The sequence below is a fragment of the Malaya genurostris genome, chromosome 3 (genome assembly GCF_030247185.1).
Source record: "Malaya genurostris strain Urasoe2022 chromosome 3, Malgen_1.1, whole genome shotgun sequence".
Classification (NCBI taxonomy): Eukaryota; Metazoa; Arthropoda; class Insecta; order Diptera; family Culicidae; genus Malaya; species Malaya genurostris.
Window position 1 is genome coordinate 37,119,633 of NC_080572.1, and position 23,933 is coordinate 37,143,565.

At 35.5% G+C, this 23,933-nt stretch overlaps 1 protein-coding gene across 5 annotated transcripts in view; it reads left to right on the forward strand.

The window, feature by feature from the left end:
- LOC131436968 (uncharacterized) overlaps nt 1–23,271 on the forward strand; it is a 193,077-nt gene extending 169,806 nt beyond the window's left edge. For all 5 annotated transcript variants that reach the window (XM_058605978.1, XM_058605981.1, XM_058605979.1 and 2 more), the window contains 5 exons: nt 4,868–5,012; nt 5,078–5,371; nt 6,016–6,129; nt 6,193–6,980; nt 15,652–23,271. In XM_058605978.1, the coding sequence (XP_058461961.1) occupies nt 4,868–5,012; nt 5,078–5,371; nt 6,016–6,129; nt 6,193–6,257 (618 nt within the window). In that variant the 3' untranslated portion in view covers nt 6,258–6,980; nt 15,652–23,271. The remainder of the gene's footprint in view (nt 1–4,867; nt 5,013–5,077; nt 5,372–6,015; nt 6,130–6,192; nt 6,981–15,651) is intronic.
- The last annotated feature ends 662 nt before the right edge of the window (nt 23,272–23,933 follow it).

A 23,933-nucleotide genomic window follows, 5' to 3' on the forward strand; every position in this document is an offset into this window, starting at 1 on the left:
ATATATAGGAGTTATGTAATTGTTTTTTCAATCACAACATGTTTTATGATAACTATAACTATAACTATGTGTCTCTTTTGACAAGTAATGTCATTTCAAAGCTTCTTTAAAACCCTTTACTCAGACTAACAACTGGACTAAAAACAAAACAACTTGTACTAGAATAAAACCATGCATACACCCTTGATACGCTTTCAAACATTAATGATTGAATCATTATATGTAGTCAGTTCTATTCTTTCAGTTTTGTGTGTGGATGACAGTTTCACTCATAACGAATTCGATTTTTCGAAAGTAAATTTATGACAGTTGTTGTGGGCTATTTGTTCAAAATTTTCTTGAATTTAGAGATTTAACGGAGATTTATGTTGATTCTTCACTTTACTTTATAAACCTTACGAAGAATGGTCCACTTGGCAGTAATATGCTCTTATAGTGAGTCTCAGTAGGCTTTCGTGCAGTTTAAAGTTTTAATGAAAGATTTATGATGCAGCATTTCAGATAGCTACAAGTATTTATTAACATTAAAAATGTTACTTGGCGAGTTGGTCATAAAATCTTTTGGCCATCCAATCTTGTGTCTTTGTTTTGGCGGATTGTGTATTACTCGTCCAAACGTTCATCATGCCTTATACGTTTTGCAACAGTTTCTACATCGCTAGCTAATGCTTCCAGTTCCCGACGAACCTTATGTACGAATGATGGGGTGCAGTTGAAGGAAATTTTAGATTTCTAAATCGGTATGCTTCGCGCATGTAGCGACAATATAAGGATATATGGATGTCCTCAAATATCGTATGCACGTGCAATGATATTAAATAATCATTTGTATATTAAATTAAAATGTTCGATTCTTTAAATCGAGTGAACTATCTTGGCCTTTTTAATCTCGCCAGAATTCATATTTCTATTGTGACCGAAACATTTCTAAAATCAAATTTCAAATTGATAGGCATACAAAATTACATAGTTAATCGATTTGATAGTCTTACTGGTGTGGTTCTCTTACTAATTGAAAAACATGGCGGCTGAGAATTGAACATAGAATAATATTCAATGATACCTAACAACGTCAAGATAAACCATGAACCAATTTGTAATATATCTTAAAATAATAAAACGTAATATTATTGAGGCTATTATCTAAAACGTGCTTAATCCACCTAGCAGTGACCTTCTGTCATCAATCAATGTTTTTTACTTGAATATTCTGCGGTGTTTTAGGTATCATGAAGTTATTTTAATGACCGTCGTTTCAAATGACAAATTGAAATTTCAACAACTCATTACCCTATAATTCCGAAATTGCAAATCGGATCGCAAAGAGAAATTGTATGAAACCATAAAATTGTTCTTTTGAATCTAAACGTGTGACAATCGATTGAGCATTCCATGAGATGTCGAAGTGAGCTCCAGTTTTTGGTTATTATTCACGGTACTTCCTGAACCGGTATTCAGGGACCAATATTACCCAAAACGGTTTATATGGCAACGAATTATTATGTGGAATAAATTGGAACAGTTTTGAGTCCAACTTTGAAAATCGTCATCTTCTATGACGGTTTAAATTTTAAAAACTCAGACGCAATCGGATAAAATTCATCAATTTTGTAAAGCTTTTAATTTAAATGTTTGCTTATGAAATTCGAAAATCTGTGACGTTTTGAGATCAATAGTGGCTAAAATATTCTAAATCATAGTTACTACACTCTTTCGAATTCTCTGAAAACAAAAACTACCAAATTCGAGCTCCAACGAGTAACAATAATGGTATACCCATTCTGTCATAATCGTTTCTCGAAGTTTTGGTTGAATATCACTACGGCATATTATTCGATTGTCACCAAAAACTGGAAATGAATTAAAGGGTTAACGAAAACTTTTAATTTTATCTTTCGCCAAGATGAATACCGAGTACTCAGCAGTGCAAATCTCGGTAATTATTATGGCAATTGCCGAGATTCAGCGAAAAAAAAGTGTGTATACACACAAAAAATATGCGAGTTGTACAGGTGGCTAATTCCTTGCAATTCGTGAAGACCAAATCTGTCAAATGACAGAAAATTCCATTTGTAATGGCTTTATATTGGATTAAAATAAATCTTACTGGTTTCGACTGTAATTTGCATTCGGATAGCAAGTACGACTGTATGGATTTATATGCACCATTTATCAGTTAAGAAGATGTGTGCTTCTGTGGCTCAGCCGATTAAGGGAGCACTCCATGAAAAATCGATTTTCCATTTATTGGTTTAATCGATAGATATGTTGTGTGTGAACGTAATTATAAAGTCTTACTCTGAATATTTTCGGAGATACTGTTATTTGATTTTATTTGCGCTCTGCCGTTCCTTTGAAGTACATAAACTTTGAAGCGCGTTTCCTCGATTCCGTTCACACGATGAAAATAATACTATTGACCCAATCGACACAAATCTTTCTTTATTTTGTAAGACGCACAGAAAAGTGCATGAATCTCAAATATGTATAAAAGAATTGGCTATAATGTTCCATTAAAAAAACACCTTTTTTTCTTGCATATATATTTGTATGTTTATATGTGGCTAAGTATTAAACATTCACATAGTATCTGAGGTTCACACACTAGAGACAAGTGTGAGACATTATTTGGACATATCAGAGTTCAGAGTTTCAGATTTGGAATATATCGTGTTGACGGGTAATCGACTTTATTAAAATCAGTCTCGGAAGATTCTCGATATGTTCGTCATTTTGAATATTTTAAATACATAAATACTAACATCCTGCCTTCTCCGGTATCTGTGCAGTGAAATAATGAAAATGAACGATATTTTCTATCGTTTCATAAAGTGCCCCCTTAAAGGACGAATTTTATGATCTAATGATTCTCGGTTTACTACCTTGATCGAAAAGTTCCCGGAATCGCCCGATTAATTTTTTTAGGTTACCACATCTGTCATTGATATTCTATCAAATTTTCAGATTAATACCTGTACATTTACGTAAAGTTACGCTGTATTGTGCATGTCTCCGATTTTGTACAATTTTCAAAATGGAATGGATTTTTCAAAACGGTTTCAATGGCGTGACGACATTGAAAATGTTAGAAGAATGTTTCGGCAACAATACTCTGAATAAAACAGTCGTTTATCAGTGGTACGAACGTTTCAGAAGTGGCCGTGAGTCTGTGAATGATGATGAGAGTAGCGCTAGGCCATCGACATCGAAAACCGACGAAAATATCAACAAAATCAAAGAATGGATTACCGTAGACCGCAAATTGACTCTGAGAGAGATTGCAGAGGAGTTATGAGACGTTTGCGTGAAGCGTTTCGCCGAAAAAGACCAGATTTGTGGGCAAACAACTCGTGGATCTTGCACCACGATAATTTTCCTATTCGGTCGACTCAAGAAACCGCTCCGTGGTACGGGTTTCAGCACCCGAGATGAGATGGATCAAGCGCTGGTATAAGCGTGTTGCAACCGATGGGAAGGACTTTGAAGGGGACAATATCGATTTTGATGAATAATGTATGGACTGATGAATGTATTTTTAATTTGCTGAATAAACTCCGGGAGCTTTCATTTCATTAAATTTTCAAATGCACGTGAACTTGCGTGAGCTGCGACGCTCCATTTATGAGCATCTTATAAGGTGTAAAATCACGAGGATTTTTCCCAACTGTTTAGGAAGTTGAAACATGGAAAAATAATTTCAATTTGCCTAGCTCAAAAAAAAATTGCCACTCACTACTACATGTGTCATACTTGATTTATTCGATTTTATTTATTGAACACTCTTCTGATATTCGATTTTTTATTTGATACACTAGAGAACCGGTTTTATGCAACACCTATGAAATTTTTCATAACTAAGGTAACCAAAAATATGATGATGGAAAATTCATGTTGAAAGCACGGTGCATACTTAAGTAAGGTAAAATAGAAAGCAAAGTTTATTTCGAACTGACACGAATAGCCAAACTTTTTCAGGAACCAAACAAAATGGCTCGAGTGGCACGTTCTCCTGGTTAGTCGGAGATTTGTTCCTTAATCCTATGTTAGTGTATTTATAAACATTATCAAATTGTTTCATTTTTGTTCCATGACGGCGATTTTCACAAATCCAGTGTAGTATTTAAAGTGTAGCGATTTCAATAGTATTGTCATTAAATCCTTTGGAACTATGGCTTTAATACAACTAACAAGCAACGGTTAACTGGGCAAGAAGTCACAACTTATTAAAAGGAAAACTAAGCTTTCCATAACTTAGACTTGATAGAACGGCGTATAGCTGATAATTACTTTCGTCGAGTTCGCCAGTGGAATGTGAGAAGTTCAGTGAGAAAGATACGGTTGACTGTAATATGACAGTCGCCAAGTTTCCTATCAATAAAGCAAATACGATTAATTTTTCATCGTGTTACCGCGCTGCGAAATCAACTAGAACTCAGTGGATGGCGAACGGTGGAAACAACTTTCCGAAGACTTTGTCGCCGTGCATTAGAGTTAGTTATTCAACGAGAAGCTCGCAAACGGATCGTCGTTGATGAAACTGGTACTGTGCAATATGACATGCTATTAAAAATTTATGTCAACAAAGTTTTCGGGCTTTTGTTGAAATCATCGCAGTAGTACATCATATAATTGGACGTAAATTATGAGAACCTACTTTTGTGTAATCAAATAAACCATAACACGGCTAAGGCAAATGTATTAGAGAGGACACTGAACTGTTGTAAACTAGATACTGTATACCATCTGAAAACTTGTTTGACCCACAAGCACTTTACTTTAACTTTAACTCAAACTCATATTCGCTATGATAATCTTGATTTCTATCTAACATTTTCTTCTGTTTTTATAAATTTCTCAAATATGATAGGCGGATTTATCTTGTAAGGACACAAAACAATCAATAGGTGCCCTGTTCACCAAAACGAACTTTCTCACCTTCAAATACGTGACCGATAACTGGGGCACGGAAACAAATGGTTTCAAAATGGTTATAACCTCCGTCAAAGATTCTAGTAAGTTTTATCACTGTGAAACTGACTTTTGAGATTTGCAATTGTATTTCTTTTCCCCTTTGCAGAAATGAACTGTGCTGACTTTCGGTGCACCCAACCGGAATTCTGCATACATCAAGATTTATTGTGCGACGGGGTAAACCATTGTGCGGACGGATCGGATGAAACCGTGGGTTCGTTGTGTCCTGCACCGAACGAGTATATCAGGACGATCTTCGGAGTCGATCTGACGTGGATCATCCTGATTGGTGTGAGTAGTTTGGTGGTGTGTGGGTGCATCGTGGGCGTGACAATATGTGTCTATCTGAGAAGCTCGCGCCCAGGAGGGGTACCCAATCAGCTAAACTCATCGATACAATGTAAGTGTTAAACATCGCTTATCACTAATATAGCATGTACCTTATGATCAGAAAAGAACCGGAATTTTCACTTTAAAATTCCCGCGCTTGTCCAATCGGTAAACTTTTACTCTCTCAACGTTGGCAACACTTTTATACACATTCTGTCAAATTTTGACACATATCGTACGATTAGTTTTTGTTTGGCGTCTATGCAAAGAAGTTGAAAAATTTTCGTATGGCGATTTTTATAAAGGATGAAAATTCATAACAACGTGCGTGCATCAAACTTTGTGTTGCAAATGGATTTAAGTGTTCTGAAACGTTGAACATGTTAGAAAAGGCCTTTGGTGAATCGTGTCTAGGAAAAACACAGGCATACGAGTGGTATAAACGTAAACTAATCGTACGATATGCGTCAAAATTTGACAGAATGTGTATAAAAGTGTTGCCAACGTTGGGAGAATAAAAGTTTACCGATTGGACAAGTGCGGGAATTTTAAAATGAAAATTCCGGTTCTTTTTTGATCATAAAGTATTATTTCGATTCACTTAAATTTTACTCTATGTTTCTTACTGGTTCCGCTCTGTTCTTCACTCGATGTCACTTTTGACAAATTAAAAAAAAATGCCTGTTTGATACTCAAACGATCTACGACAATCAGTAAATCAGATGATAGAATCAAACGGTTCGTCGAAACATCTGCATGCAACACTGCCGCGGGAAACAACAACGCTACCTGCTTCGGGAAACTTGCATCACCCTGCGGGACCATTAGGTAACTGCCCTAATTGCAATCCTTTTATATCTCCATCGAATCAATTTATTGCATTTTTCGCAGGGTACCTCCGCATTCCACACAAATTGATGGCCAAAGTCCGTCCCATTTGGTGCCTGGCAAATTAAGACAATTAGGTCCGGATTTATCACAGCAAACCTCACAGAAAGACGAGTGGTTTGTCTAGAGCTAGACAGGAAACACATAGAGCAACAAAAATGAAAATCACCAAAAAATCATAGGGAAATTCTTGCAAATAAACAAAAGTATCGGAAACGATCGCCAACATTAGTTCGAGCTGAGAACCGAAGAGGGAAGAAACAAAACAAATACAACAACGTGCAGCGGAAAACAACAGCAGAAAAAAAGAAAAAAATAACAGCGGCAAAACATCAGCATCTAAAACCAACTGAGATAGCAGCAAGAAGATCGGAACGAGCACTCATTCGAAAATCAACTAACAACAACAGAAAAAAAATCACGATCATCACGCGAAGCGCTTGTGAAAACATTCTTCTTACCACCAACATACATTCAAAAATGCTTCTTTTTTCACGTTGGGACTGAAAATGGCTCATAGTAGCACTTTAAACGATGATGCTGTTGGAAATTAGAGACTCGAAGAAAAATAACGACACTCATCCCAGCTACGTGAAACGAGTATCATTAGTGAGAGTCAGCGAAAAGAACAGCAAGCAGAAGAACAATACTGAGGCAAAATGGAGGGCAAAATTTTACCAACAAACAGAAAATGAGGAAACTCAACGAAAAAGAAAAATTAACAAAATCATCCATTCCGAAAACCGAGCAAATCATACACAATTGGAGAATAATTTTTGGCACTATATGAAGTAAGTATCGTCGTCGTTGGCTTCAAATTTATGTTTAAAACAAAATTATTGAAAAAATCTGTTTAAATCCACCTAGTAGTGTAATGATGCCTTTCTCATATCAATCATAATATCATATATAATAATGCGATTCTTGAAAGAATAACCGAAGTAGGTTTGTTTGACCGTCTACTGATAAAAACTATCAATTGGAAAAGATTTGAGGTCGATTTAGAATTTTTTTAAAGGTTGTTACCTATTTTCTGTGATGGTATATTATTTTTAACCCACTTTACCCTATATTTCCGGATCCGGAAGTCGGATCCGCATGAAATTCAGGAATTACGTATGGAACCACAGAACCTTTCATTTGAATCTAATTTTGTGAAAATCGATCGCGCCATCTATGAGAAAAGTTAGAACACATATTTTCTTTGTTTTGCACATTTTACCCCATAACTCCCGAACCGGAAGTCGGATCCAAATAATATTCAGGAATTTTTTATGAGACCTCAATACCTTTAATTTGAGCCTAAGTGTGTGAAAATCGGTTCAGCCATCTCTAAGAAAAGTTAGCGCACTTATTTTCTCAATTTACACACACATACACACACATACACACACACATACACACACACATACACACACACAGACATTTTGCGAACTGAGTCGAATGGTACATGACACTCGGCCCTCCGGGCCTCGGTTCAACAGTCGGTTTTCACAGTGATTGCATAACCTTTCTATATGAGAAAGGCAAAAAGTCCGAAAAAACATTTTTTTTAATTCGGGTTTTAAAATAGTTCGGACCGTTTCTTTCGAAATTAGAAACTTTATTGACAAAAAGTGATTGCAAAATTCAATATTCAAAGTATTGTTCAGCGCATCGATACCTTTTTTAAAAATTTATCTCGGTTTGGCCTCATTTCTTGAATCAAACCATTTTTTGACTTCATCATAATTGTAAAAATGCTGGTCAGTCAGGCCATGCTGCATCGACCGGAACAAACAACAATCGGTAGGAGTAATATTTGAGCAATACAGCAGGTGGGGTAGAACTTACCATTTGTGTGTTCCTAAGCATGTTTTTACCGGCTGTGCAATATGTGGGCCAGAATTGCCATTACTGTGTCGTGTTTATCGTTGTATTGTTGCTGTTTTTCTTGCAATGTTCGGCTCAAACGCAACTGTTATCGGTAAACCTACCCCGTGCTCCTTTCACGTCCCTTTGATTCAATTCATACGGCACCTGATAACCTACCTTTCGGATTATTCGCATTACTTCTGAATCTTGGGTAATGGCCGGCTGAGTAACTTCGAATGAAGTTCTTCTTGAGTTGACGACAGGTCTTGATCGAGGAACTCCATCAATTCTTCAACATCAAACTTTGGTAGCTCTCCGGCTCGTTCTTCGGCTTCGCTCAACTAGAACATGCTTTCACCAAAGTATGATGACTTTCGAAAGATGTTTTCTACATATTGAAATAATAAAAAAAGACGGATGGTACGTAGTAAAGTACGACTTATTGACGATAAATACACTTTACCAAACAAACAAATAACACGAAACAAATAGTTTCTTTTGTAGATTTTCGCATAATCCTTTGGAAATATGTTAATGTTTCTAAAAAGATCCGATTCGCGGAATTTATCCAATATTCACAACTGTGGATTTTTTTTGCCATCATCATCATTTATTTTAATTTTTGAATTCTAAGTTTGAAATCTGGAACATCTTTAAAATTAATTTTCAAAATACATGTTGGGAATCCAGATCAAGAAATCAGATCTAAATTTAGTCCTAAAATTATGAAACTGAAGCCAGGTTCCGAATTTAGCTCAAGAATCACAGAACTGAACTCATTTCAGGTATCCAGGCTCCGAATTTAGTTCTAGAACTGAATTCTAAACTTAAATTCTGAAAATGAACTGAATTTAGTTCCAAAATCTAGCTCAAGAACCCATGTTTCGAATGTAGTTCTAGCATGCAAGTTCTGAATTCTGGAAATGGATTCTGAAGCTGAATTTAGGAATTAAATTCTTAAACTGAGTTCATTAATCAATTTCTTTCAATAAAATTCAGGTTCGTAACACAGATCTAACATTTTGTTCTAGAATCCTGATAAAAAATTCGTATCCTGAATTTCGTTTATGAATTCTAAGGTTGGAAACCCGAATCAAAATATCTGGATTTGCGTCCCTAACATAAATCAAGGAGCTTGAATAAGCTTCAAAATCTAATCAAGAAATCAGTTCCAGAATAAGGAATTAGAACTCAGTTACATAGTCATAGTTTTTTTTTCAGAGCCTGTTAATCTTGAACTACATTCTGAAACTGAAGTCTGAAACAAAGTTCTCAACCTGAAATTATGCTCAGAAATCAGGTGGACCAGAATCCTGGATCTAAGTTCAGTTTTAGAACTCATTTCTAGTATATAATCCATAATTCAGTTTCTTGTTGTTGCTGGTCGAAGGCGATTGCTCGCCACCTGAGCGTTTGAGGCTACATAGCACGCAGAAGGTTTATTGTTACTTATCCTTACTAATCCCTCGACTCGAGTACGAGAAAATCAAAACAAGCACGTGATGAGTGCTCCTCATTGTTTCGAAAAGTTTGAGAAAATCTAATTTTTGAGGTATTTAGGGTTATCTCACACTGTTGAAAATTTAATCCAATCCGTTTTAGCGAATGGCTTCAAGCAGTCGCGATGAAAGCTCCCAAAAACGATCTTTCAATGGAAGAACTCACGCCAGAACTTCAAGACTCATTGTATGTGTCGAATGTTTGCAGCGGAACTAAAGCAAACCCATCCATATTCCATCCATTTCGAACAGTTTTCTGATGCAGGACAACATTGCAATGTGTCTATATGAGTTGTGATCCCAAGTAACATTTTTAATATTATTAAATGCTTGTAGCTGTCTTCAATGCTACATAATAAATCTTGCAATAAAGTTTTAAACTCCACGAAAACCTACTGAAAACCTCTATAAGAGCATGTTCCTGCAAAGTGGACCATTCTTCATAAGGTTTATAAATCAAAATGAAGAATCAGCATAAACCTGCTTTAAAACACCAAATTCAAGAAAATTTTGAAACCAGCTTTACGATCAACATTAAATTTCTTTGGATGGAATGAATTCCGCTATGAATAAACTGTCGTTTTGATGATATTTTTCTTGACTATGTGTGTCATGTCTACTTTGAATGCAATCAGTAAGAATATATTATATTTTAATTACGAGTTTGAGACCTTTTCCGAACGTAAAAACTGTATGCGCTTTTATTTTTATCGTGAATGTAAGGATAAAAATAAGAATTATAACTAATCGCCTTGAAATAAATGCGGTTTTTGCAAAAGTCTCCATGATTTATGAAAATTATTTTTTGTGATTCATCGTCATTTTTGTATAAAACTATTCTGTGGCGATAAAACTTGTGCACACGATCTGAAAATGAATCATGAAAGTCCAACATATTTCCTCGTTTTTGTATTTCGAAGTTTATTTGATGTCAATAAATGCTACAGTATAGAACATCATAATGGCGGCCATGAAATTCCATCTAATGCAAATTACACTTAACCTAAGAAGCAATAAATCAAATAGCCTACAACTAATGTGTCATAAATGTACTTTAGAACCCTCAAATTTAATCTGAGTGAAATTGTCATAGAATGAACACGCACACACACAAAACTAGATTTATGAAAGAATTTAACTGGCAATAATGTTTTAAAGAAAATGTTTGAAAGCAATATTAAGAGTGTTTGCATGGTTTTATTCTAGTGCAAATTGTTTTATTTTTATTTTATTTTTAGTGTAGGTAAAGGGTTTTATAGAAGCTTTGAAAACTATGATATTACTGGTTAAAAGTGACACTTATTATAGTTGGCATAAAACAGGTAGTGATTGAAAAATCAATTACAAAACTCCTATAAATTATAAACAAAACCATAAGGCATTCGAATTGTTACTTGGGATTGGAAGCTGGTTTCCCCGGATTTTGAATGGCGATAACTTTCACTAGCCTGCAGTCAGGTGGAGCAATATTTTGCTCAAGAAACTTGTTGAACAATTCCAAATCTTTTTGCAAGGTCGGGTAGAGAATTTAATTCTGTCCAACCTAGGAGCGTTATTGATACAAGACATGGGTGCTATGGAAAATTCCATCATTGGAAAGGGGCTATCAATGTAACTACTATTTGGAGAAGACTCCCTAATAATACTATGCGTAGGAACAGAATCTGGACAAACTTTCCAAATTTCAAATATCCATCGGTTCGAGTATTCGTCACTCTCATTTCCTACGTTACGATTCCTCATTCGTCTGGCCGTATTCCAAAGAGTGCTCATTGAGGTTTCTCTTGACAAACCTTCGACAAAATGTCTCCAATAGCTACATTTCTTGGGCCGAAGTATGTTCTAGTACTAGGTTTCTAAAGTCAAGAATTTTTCCAAATTCTAAGAAGTTCTTCCTTCTCGTTTTAAAAACGTCTTGAAAGCATTTTGTTTCGCGTGTTTAGCATCTGAGCATTCTTTGTCCTACCAAGGGTATGGAGGCCTTCTGTTAGACGATGGACCAAGAAATCGTTTGGTTTGGGCTTGTTCTGCGTCCTCCAGAATCGATTAAACGAGGAAGTCATTTTTTCAAGTGGGGGTAGCTCTTCCATTGAATTTAAGACACTTGACATATAACTTTGATATTTAATCCAGTCAATATTTTTTGTCAAATCATATGGAATCTTACCTTAATTAGCAATGCATTTGTTACTGCTAATTGAGATGAGATCAGAAAATACTTTTCAGGTGCAATCTAATCGAATTGGAGTGGAGCAAAGAGAGGTCAATCTAATACACTTGGACGTGCAGGAGGTCTTGGGATCCGTGTCATGCTACCAATATTTAATACCGTCATGCTAAAATTGTCGCAAATAGGTATTATACAAGGTGAGATGAAAAAACTGCAACAAAGTAAAACGCCATAATTTTTTCATTTTTTTTTTAAATTTTATTGAATGAAAGCAAAAAATGTCGGAAATAACATCAAATTTGAGAATCGGTTTAGATTTGTTCGAATTGGCCACCTTTGGCACGAACTATGGCCTTCAAACGGCCAATGAAACCATCACACGCTGCCCGAAAGTGGCTCTGCGGTATTTTGTCCCATTCTCGGCGAAGCGCTTGCTTGAGATGATCGACACTTTGGTATTTTTTAGTGCCAACCTTGCTTTCCAAAATACCCCAGGCACAATAGTCCAACGGATTGGCATCCGGAGATTTTGGTGGCCATTGTGCGGTGGAAATGAAGCGAGGAACCTCATTTCTTAACCATTCTTGGGTGGCGCGTGCTGAGTGCGATGGTGCTGAGTCCTGTTGGAATGTCCAAGGTCTGCGGCCGAAATGTTTGCGTGCCCAGGGCTTCAGAACTCCCTCCAAAATATTTTCGCGATAGATTTGCGCATTTATTTTGACCCCACGGTCGATGAATACGAGCGGCGAGCGACCATCGGCTGTTATGGCGGCCCACACCATCACCATGGCCGGCTTTTGAGTTCTGGTGGCCAACCGAAGTTGCAAATTTTCAGCTGACCTCTCTGGCAAGTAAACACGATCATTTTGTTTGTTTACAAACTGCTGGATAACGAATGGTTTCTCATCGGAGAAAACCAAATTCGGCAGTTCACCACTTTCGGCCAAGCGAAGCAACTCTTTAGCTTTTTCGAGTCCAACTTTTTTTTGCGCATCAGTAAGATCTTGCACTTTTTGGAACTTCAATGGCTTTAGTCCAAGCTCATTTTTCAATATTTGCCGAATGGCATATTGCGATATGTTCAGCTCACGAGCCATTTTTCGGCCACTGCGACGCGGATTTCGTTCAATTCGCTTCTTCACTTTTCGAACCATTTCTGCCGATGTTGCTGTTTTTTTTTCGTCCACTTCCTTGACGTCGGGCTACGCTACCAGTATCACGGTAACGAGCGATGGTACGAGACACAAAAGATTTATTCACTTTTAAATGCTGGAGGGCTCTAACGATAGCCACTTGTGGTTTTCCAGCCAAATGCAAAGCAATCACACTATCACACTTGAATTCCATCACAAATAACTTTTTTTCTGAAAAATTCCCACCAAAATGCTTTTGTGCGCTTGTAAATAATATAATGAGCTGTCACTAGAATAAATCTGACAGCTGTGGGACGAGCGGTTTAGAAATGACAGCAGTCTGAAGTTGGTTGCAGTTTTTTCATCTCACCTTGTATATAATCAAGATGATCTGCTATCATTGTAAACGGAACCCCACATCATTCCGTGCGAATTGAAATCTCTCAGAATGAATCGTGGAGCAGGGAGGGCTTCGACAATTTCATTAATCTGTCGTTGTCCAACTTGAGCGCTTGAAGAAATATATACCGAAGCAATGCAAATGTCCTTTCCTTCAATGTTTATTCGACAAGCAGCAACTTCTATACTAGAAGTCGAAGGAATGTTTAATCTATAAACGGAATAACATTTCTTAATTCCTAAAAGCACTCCGCCACACGGAGAGTCTCTATCGAGACGTATAATGTTAAAGTCATTAGAATTTCAAGCTTTGAAGTAAACCATGTTTCGCACAAAGCAAATACATCACATTTTTGACTATGCAACAAAACTTTAAATGAATCAAGTTTTGGCATGATGCTTCGACAATTCCACTGCAGGACACTGATTGAATCATTTGCGGCGGATGATAAATTATCCATCAAATGATACAAAACCTGAGAGAACCTGAGAAGTTCTAGCTATTGGAGGGAATGACGTTTTGATGGTCTTTAGAGGTTCAGAAATATTGAATGCTGCGAAAATCCATTCTACAATTTCCGAAATGTTAGTAATCCTGTTGGTAAATGTGAAACGGAGCCCACTGGATTATTGTCTTTTCTTGTGCTAGTTCCTGGATAAGTTTGTGAATTTGACAAACCAGGAGACACAGGTTTTGGTTTCAAATTTGGCTTTTTAAAGTCTTTTTTTGAAGATGAATTTGAAGGGGGGGGGGGGGCACTTCCTCCTCGTAACAGAGCCTTGAGGATTGACTTCACTATTTTCATCAGAGTCAGACCGTTTTAAACATTTCTGCATATGTGCGCTTAGACCGTGCTTTTAAAGAAAGCTTAATTTTGTCTTTAAGCAACATAAATGCAGCGCATACTGATAAATCATGAGGACTCTCCCCACAATAAACACATCTTTTAATATCTTTATCGCAAAGATTATCCTTATGAGGTCCTTGACATTCGATACATTTAGACTTATTACTAAAATAAGTAGCTGTATGTCCGAATTTTTTATAGTTCGTGCAATTCATAACATGCGGTACGAACAGGAAGACGAATTTTATCGATATAGGCATGGCTAGGCAAAGAAAATCCGGCAAATGTTACTCGAAACGAATCTGAGGGATGATAAGACTTATTTCCATCGACAATAGATGCTGAGTACAATTGCTTGCACTCGAGTTTCTTAACTCGTTCAAGCATGGAGTTTTTGAAACGACTAACTCCATTTTTAAGTAAATCATCGGCTGTCAGACTTGCTTGAGTGACAACACCGTCAATTTCCACCTCCTTCGATGGAATGTAAACTCTTTATTCAACAGCAAATAATTTACAGGTTACAATTTCGTTCGCCTGTTTCAAATCGTTAAAAACAAATCGAATTTTATCTCTATCAACTTTAGAGATTTATAAAACTTTTGGAAAATGTGATGTCAATTCCTTTGTAATTTGCATCAAATTTAATACCTTTTCTCTTTCTCGAGAATAGAATCGAACGAAAATAGAACGAAGTTTCACACAAATGGAAATTCAAACTTGAAATTTTGCCACGTGCAATAGAAGCATAGTACACTAAGATGGAACCGGTATGCGAGTGTCTTTTCATTTGTTAACAAAAGTACTCGCATTTGGGTTTTATCTTGTTGTGTAACAAATTTTGTATAAAAGATCGATGAAGAATGCAATATTCCATTCCAGATGAAAATTTTGTAATGTAACCCATGTATGTAATTCAATTGTAGTAGTGGAAAAAGCGAATTATTTTCGAAATATGTAGGGCTCATGTATCAATAGTCATCTCATTAGTAGAGTCACCATGTTATTTTACCGATTACTCGACTATAAATCAATGAGTTGTGACACAATCGAATACAATATCTTTTCTTCGGCTCTAAGAAACAATATCACAAAAAACCAAAGTTTGTTTAATACTACTGTTATAGCGACGCGAAAACTCAAAGCGATTGCACCTAATTTCATCACATTTTTTAAGTCAATCTATCGAACAGACACAACTTTAACTAATGGTTTTCGTACATGAGATGACTAATTGAGCTGAGATGACGCGGGGTACCATTATCCTATTCATCTTTCTCTCAACTTGGCGATATTCAATATGGGAGTGATATGCAAGTATGGGCAGTAAAGGTCAATAAAATTACTTAATTGATTGAAAGAATGGCTTATTTGAAGATTATACATTTCTTTTGTAAATCTGAAATAGGGGAAAGAAGAAGATAATTTGTATAACATATTTAACATTTAATTGAAAATCTCTTCATCACATCATCGAAGGAAACGAAAGCGTTTCATATAATGAAACTTTTCATAGAAGTCTAACAAAGTTTTTTTTCTATCTCAACGTTTATTCGCAGGACTGTCTGGTTGGTCATCAAAAACCGCGCAGGGTGTATATTCAAAAGGGAGTATCAGTGTACCCAATATCTAGCAATTACCTGTAAATAGCTGAACAGCAGAAACAAATGTACTATGAATAGGATGTAAATGAAGATTGACCGACTAACAGAATGATTGATAGGTTGAATGCAAATGAATATAAGCTACAAATAAAAAGATTCGTCTAATTTACAAATTATTGGTAAGATGACAGGAAAAAAAACGAAAAAACTAAAAAACTAAACAAATTTCAATGTTAATATAATGTAGCGAAAATAGTAAAATCGAATCGATACTCAGTGGAAAGAGTGCAAAGCGGTTTGCACAGCAGGAAAGGAATATTTGAACCTTGCTTCGAAAAGAATGCAATAATTAACATAATTGACAAATAATTGATAATATATTTATGACTCGATCATTTCAACGATTCCAAAGCCTGAACTGAAAAATTATTCATTTTATTTATTTGGATTTAGAACCAACATAAGCAAACAAGTTTACAATACGAGACAATATTTGAGTTGATGTTCGGCTACTGATGACACAGGACACCGAATTATTTATGAAGACAAAGGCAATAAACTGGACCGAAATCGAGGATGCTGCCACTGAGAATTTAATCTGTTTGAAGAGAGGCAACTAAGGAAACTAATTAATTTCATAGAAACTTTTCAGCTATTTCACTGACTAAGAAAAAACAAATTCTGGTAAGCATTGCAGTTAATGTAAAAGATTGCAGTTAATTGTCCCGGGTTGGCGGTTTAATGTATAGGGCACTGGTCTTACAAATCAGTTGTCGTATGTTCGAGCCCTGACCTGGAAGGATTCGTAGTGTCAGTAGAATCGTAGCACCAGCTTATGCAATGGGTCTGTACACTGTGGAATCGGCTGCGAAGTCTGTTGAAGCAGAAGGTCAAATTCCACTACAGGAATGTAATACCCCAAGGCTTTGCTTTTTAATTTTTTGAATCGATCGCCAGAAGTGAAAGTGAGGCGAATGAGGTTGCCTAGAAGGATAACGTGTGATGCTATTCAAGGAAATGAATGGTGCGAATGAATCATTTCGAGAGATTCTGATGTTTATATAAATTGTTCCACAGCTAGTAATGATACAAAATATTTTATACTTCAGGATACCGCTTGCATCAAGATTGATTGTCAGCAGAAAATTGAAGTCAACAAAGTTGAATAAATGGAACGTGGGACGTTTTCAATCATAAAATTGTAATAATTATTCCATACTTCGGTTTCGTACATTGAAGGATCGTGACTCAAAAAAATTGACTTTAAACATGGTTTTTATTTGAAAACGTCCGTTTAATAAAAAAAACTATATTTCACTGCGTTTATAAAATTTCTAGATTATGAATGACAAAAAATATTGACAGAGTAGATAATCGATGCTAACATTTTTTTTAACATTCAAACATTAATTACACCATACGGGACAGCAAACTGTATTATTGAAGTAAATGTACACATGAATTTTGTAGTGAGGATCTCACTTTCTAAATTACCCGTAATATTCGCAAATGTGTAAATCGTACAATCTTTTTATCATTCTCATATAGAAAAGTTATGCAATCATTGTGAAAATTGTGACTTTTAAACCAAGGCCCGGAGGGCCACGTGTCATATACCATTCGACTTAGTTCGTCGAGTACGCAAAATGTCTGTATATGTGTATGTGTGTGTATGTATGTATGTAACATTTTTTTGTACTCACTTTTCTCGGATATGGCTGAACTGATTTTCATGAGCTTAGATTCCAATGAAAGGTCTTGTAGCCACATACAAATTTTTTATTCGATTCCCACTTCCGGTTCCGGAATTACAGGGTGATATGTGCAATAAAATGAAAATAAGTGCACTAATATTTCTCAGAGACGGCTGAACCCATTCTTACAAACTTGGATTCAAACGAAAGGTATAATTATCTCATAGAATGTTCCTGAATGTTATTTCGATCCGACTTCCGGTTCCAGAATTTCAGGGTGATTCGTGTAAAAAATTCTATTTCAAATTACTTCCTCAATTTTCTCAGAGATGGCGTGATCGATTTCAGCAAACTTAACTTCAAATGGTCTCATGGTCCCATGCAAAACTTCCAAATCTCACCCTTGTCCGACTTCCGGATTTATAGGGTAAAGTGTGTTAAAAATTTGATACCGTCACTTAAAGCGGCGATACAAAACAAAACATAAACAAAAATTTCGAACTGGTCTCGAAACTATTTCAATAGCCATTATCAGAAGACAAATAAAATAAACCGATTCCGGCTCTCCTGGTTCCCGGTTTCCGATTCCGGAAGCACCGAAAATAGTAATCATAAAAATGGATCTCAGTCATATTTCTCAGCAATGTCTTCTTGTCCACTTTTTCACATGGCTTGTCCACTTTTTCACATATACTGGTATGTTGTACTTGATGTTTTCATGCTCTACATAGTGCACATTGTTATTGTCTTTAGCGAATTAAATTGCATCCAACTCTTTGTAAAACTGGATGTAAACAACATTATTTATCTTGTTGCATTGAAGTAAATGCACACTTTAAATATCAAGATGCATTCAAGTTCTCGTATCGAAAGTCGAATTTTGCACTGCCTGAAGTCGACAATAATTGTGTTCTTTCGTAGTGGCGGCGGAAGTTTGTGTTCGTTTGGTTCACTTATTTCGAGGTCGTTCTATTGTTCACTACACAAAACTGTACTTGGTTTCTTCCGAGCCAAAGCGGTTTTGTTTTATCGACTGACTTGGATGAGATGTGAAGGCGAACTGATTTTTTTTAACTGATTTAATATGTTTACTTCATTGAATCATGTAAACATTTATTCAGCCTTCTCTTTCACATCGAAAATGGCAATGTGAGGGTGATTCAAAGTAAATGTGGAACACGTAATGAAAAATGTTAAAGGCTTTCGGTACTAACAGATAGATAACAATTCAGATTTGATACCATTTAAATTTAGTGTTCTTACGAACTTTTGAACTACCGGTTCTTTTAGCGAAGTTTCAATCTTTCGTCTGATGTAGTACTCAATTCCAATACAGAGTATCTTATTTTTCTATTCAATGTTATGCGGGCATCGTATGATCCCAAATTAATATTTGAATACTTCCTAATAGTACTGTTGTTGTACCGTTGAATTCCACTATGTTATATCACGTCATTACACTCTCACAAAGTCACTATTTTCACAGTCACTATTTTTCCGAAAGTGTATCAAACGTTATAATACAGATACGTATTTCGGAATGCTATTTGCATCCTTCTTCAGTGTATCGGTTTTATAAGTTTATTAAATAAAGTTTATTAAATAAACTTATAAAACCGATACACTGAAGAAGGATGCAAATAGCATTCCGAAATACGTATCTGTATTATAACGTTTGATACACTTTCGGAAAAATAGTGACTGTGAAAATAGTGACTTTGTGAGAGTGTAATGACGTGATATAACATAGTGGAATTCAACGGTACAACAACAGTACTATTAGTGAGAACATTCTACTAACAGCTCAAACAGAAATTTAGTGATTTGAATACTTATTTGACGGATGCCTAATCGACCATTCTCAAAAAGGCATGAGATATTGATCATCGTAAGCCACTTACCTTTGTTTGCCCACTAATGATTTAGCATTTATCGTTACATCAGGAACTCTCATATTGATTTTTAACATCGTCAGAGTACTGTTTACAAACAATCTCATATCGTACAAGAATGAAGTTTTGTAGCCATTTTCTGTTATGGCGTTTTCGTAAACATTGGATGGCTCATAATTCTATTTCAAAACTACTATGTGGTGCTCTCAGTATTTAACTAGCTATCAAGTTTTTCCGTCTTGGTAAATAAGAAATAAAACTTGGCTTTTGGTGACAGCAACTGGACGTGATTTGAAGGATGTTCCTGAAACGGTGGATGTTTACATTTTTCTTTCCCATATCTTCCTGTTCTTAAAAAATGACAAACATAGAAAAATCTCGCCTCCTGTTCATTTACCGTCGTGCAGTGCTATACCAAAACAGAGATGTAATTCAGAAATGGAGTGATAATGACTTCCTTAGTTCTATGCTTCCAGAACTGTTTACAGGCATTATTTGAATCAAGGCTCAACGCCATCGATTACTGAAAAAACTTAGAAACTGAACATGAATTTATTAAAATTTATCAATCCTTCGGTGGAGAAAAACCTAATTCCCTAGTACGCCTGTGTTATAATAACAGAGAGCAAAACTTTAGCTCTTGTCCCCTGCCCATTGATTCCTTGAAAATAATCAAAATAATTCGAGAAAATCGCTTGGAAATTCATTGTGTCCATATTATCATTTGACCACAACAATCAGCGAGTCACACTGAATTCATTTTGTGTATTGTTTGCGAATAAATTCAGAGACATGGCTGCAGAAAATATTCTCACCGCATTCAGTGGCCAGTTTGCTCACCTCGATTGGAATAAAATAGAATAACATTGAATGCATAAATTTTGGAACAACAAATGATAAACCGTAAATGTAATATTTTTGGAACACAATATCATGAATAAGTTGGTATAGCGTGCACACACCTACTCATAAGAAAGCATCCGTAACTGTAAATCAGAATTAAAACAAATCGGTGTGATGTTCGCACCAAAAATCTACACTTGTATACCAAATATAAAAATCAACAATAACAAATCAATAGAGCAGCGATCACTAAAAAGTACAATCGAAATTAACTCACACACGCATACCATAGAACAATGCGGAAGTCGTTTTTACTACTTCTTATATCGTGTGTAGGCTCATAATGAGCATCCAAAATCGTACTCTCCATATTCATTTATTACACAATCTGCATTGTCACGTAAAATATCTCAGAAAAATAGGACAAATAATGTATTCGTTTGATTCTCAAGGAGATCTAGTTTCCTACACAATAAATCCAATTCGTTCCGCTTTCCACAATTCCTTTTAATTAGAGAAAGGCTGAACATATTGTATTTATAGAATTTTTACAAGTTTAAGCTGTCTCTAGATTCAGAAAGATACAAATACAGAATTTATACAAAGTACGGTAAATATTTTATTACAATTACCCGCTTGAAGCTTACATAGAAAAGAAATTGAAACAATAATCTATTGACCGAAACAAAACCGTGCGGCATGCTATGTTAAGGTAGTTGCAGGAATATATAGCAATTTAGAATAATATTGAGCTACTTTTCTTAAATAAACAGCAAACATCATTCAAATTACTGTCATGAAAACATAAAATGTACGAATATTAAACCGATGAGTCATGTAAGTTTAGGGAATATGCACTATGAATCGAACCGAATCGTGTTTACACGTGTGCGTGTGCAAATGCTAAGGTTAGGTATCATGAAACGCTTGCTAGCAGCTTTGAGCAAATCGATGACATTCAGCGCTAATTATGACTGTTTGGACGTGTTTATTTTGCAATATAATTATAAACAAAATAAAATCAGTGTTGCCAACTTAAATGTACCGTGAAATAATGACGAACGATTCATTTTCATTTCAAAATAACAGATTTGTAGATATCTCATAATGTTGACTATATTTTTCATGAGTTTTGTCCAAACTTTACCAAAAGCGGAACGAATTAATACAGACGCACAAACCGTGGCGCGAGTAGTTATAAAACATGTTCAACTGTCATCAATTTACTGTGACAATAGTAAATAGATAAGGGAAAAGTACATACACACACTTACCAATTCACATAGATTTTAAAAATGTATCAACGGAATCAAGGAGGATCAATTTTGAACAGAACATTTCCTTCAATGCAAAAACACTAACTTATCATGTGAACAAATCGATTTCCAGGTTTTATTTTGAAATATTGTTTCGAAACAAGTCAAATGAAATGAAAAATATCGCATATCCATGTAGAGACCACACTGCGGTGAGCAAATTTCACGATCATCTGGATCTGAAAAATATCGAAAATGAAATAACGCAAATTTCAGTCACATATCTACTTAGGTTTTAAACGATTCCCTTGTGGGTTAAAGAACTGATTAAACATATAAAATACAGAAATGGTAGAAAACAAATCTCTTGTTTCGTTAATGACTGAAACAACTGATTCGTCTTCTAATTAGTTTAATTTTCGGAAAGATCATTGTACCCAAAAAGTATTACCTGTAATGTTAAGCGAGACAGTGCAACACTCAAGGTTCTACTTACGGTCTTAGAAAACAGTCATTGTTGGAGGCACTACTACTCCGCTACTGTTCCATGAAACTTCAAGAACAAATCGTCAGTTTATATAGAAACATTAATCAAACAAACCGATATTTCTCTTTAGTATTTTAGCTCAACGACAGTGAAGTAAACTGCTTTTGCATTTTGCAACAATGGCCGTTTTCTTAAGATTGTAAATTGTTCATTATGGGAAATATTTAGTAAGACCGCTAAAAGACTTTCAATAGCATTTTTCTTTTGAATAATGTTAGAATCCATTTCACCAACAGCAAACTGCATTTAACAATTGTTTTGACTAGAAAAAATTAAATTTAAATTGAGTTTCATAAAATTTTCGTTCTATTATGGTTTCTAACAAAGCATAAAATATTGAGGATTGTTCATAAAAAGCACGCAAAACTCTAGGAACCAAACTTTTCCCTAATCTGAACAGGTACTAGATATCTACCCAGGTGCTTCTAATATAATCTTTCCTCCCTTGTGAGATAGTTTAGAAATCCACGTATCGATATGAAAAACATTTTACAAAGACAAAGCAAATTATAGTAAATCAACAAACACTCTATATGTGTATATTGACAACCCTATATTATGAGTCAACATCTAGTAAGTAAAAAGAATAACTTTGAATATATAGATGCAAATAGAAATCTCTACAATCCCAGGTATGCACCATGTATACCTAAAAGTTAGAATTTTTAATCGTCAGAAAAAACCCTAATAATTAACAAAACGAATAAGCGACGATATTGTTAGACCACGATTCGTGGCATTTCTCAGCTTTTCTTTTGACTGTACATATTGTATTGAAATTTAATCAAACATAGTCGAATCATTAGTGAAAGCAACAATATCGTCAATAAACTAATCAAGAAAAGAGAAGAGCAACCCGTGTGGAAGTATAAGGCACATAACTTACAAAACAAAAACTATAGGAAAAATATGAATACTAAAAGGAAACAGTAACATACTTGAGCAGCAAAAACTTACTGTAACGTTGTCCGTGTGTGTATGGTATAAAAAACTAAAAGCATATATCTATATTTTACCAAATACGATAAATTTACGTATGCGTAATGGAAAACAGAGAAATATCAATTAGCCAAGCAAACGGAAAAAGAAATGTAGCAGAAAATAAAAGTTGGAAAACAGTTCAGCACGATTGGGTGGAGAATTTTTTGTATTGCATGACCATGTAGAACTAAAATGCAAGCAAATTAGATGAACCGTAGAAGCAAGTATGTAAGGCGCAGTATATAGATGTATAGACAAAATGCAGAATTTCGAACTGAAGCAGTTTAAAAGAAATGAGTGTGAAAACAGGAGCAGAAGAATGATAAAATATATGAGCTATTGAAATATAAAGACGAAAATAATGCACTGAAGTTTTATTATTTCGAAAATCTGAGTAAACGTTAATGAATGGTAAGTAGATTAATTAGAATCATTACAGTAGCTAAAACACTCTTTTAATAATATAAGTTTGAAGGCACACTTCTTAAGCTCTAAGATACCGAGGGAAGATGAAACAATTTAAACTGTTGTTATTTTATTGTCGTGTTTTATTGCTGCTTTCGTTGTGATGTCCTGTTAGTATGTTTGTCTTAAATTTTATACAGCATGGGGCTCTGTTTTAAAGCTAGTTGTCGTATGTTTGAGCTCCGAACTGTAAGAGTTATGTCAATGGGATCGTAGCTGGCAGTGGTACCAAAGATAAATAATAAAGACATGTATGTGCCCACAATAATTTAAAAAAATCTGGTTCGTACCCGGTACTTTCTAAAATGACCGCACTCACCGCTTGGTGGAGCGCGAGATTAATTGCATTGTTATCATTTGTTGCTGTGGCAGACGGCCAGAGTAAAGTTTACCCCAAGTCCCTGGTCAAGCCACGGGGACCGTCTGGGGTGGACTCTCACGGTCTCTTTTCTTGCACCAGCTCGATCTGGAGAAACTCGAAGGCTCTCTCTTCCGGGGTCTCGAATGCGATGTTACTTTATTGTCCAGCTTGACGTAGCCTCCCTCTCGAGCGCGTACG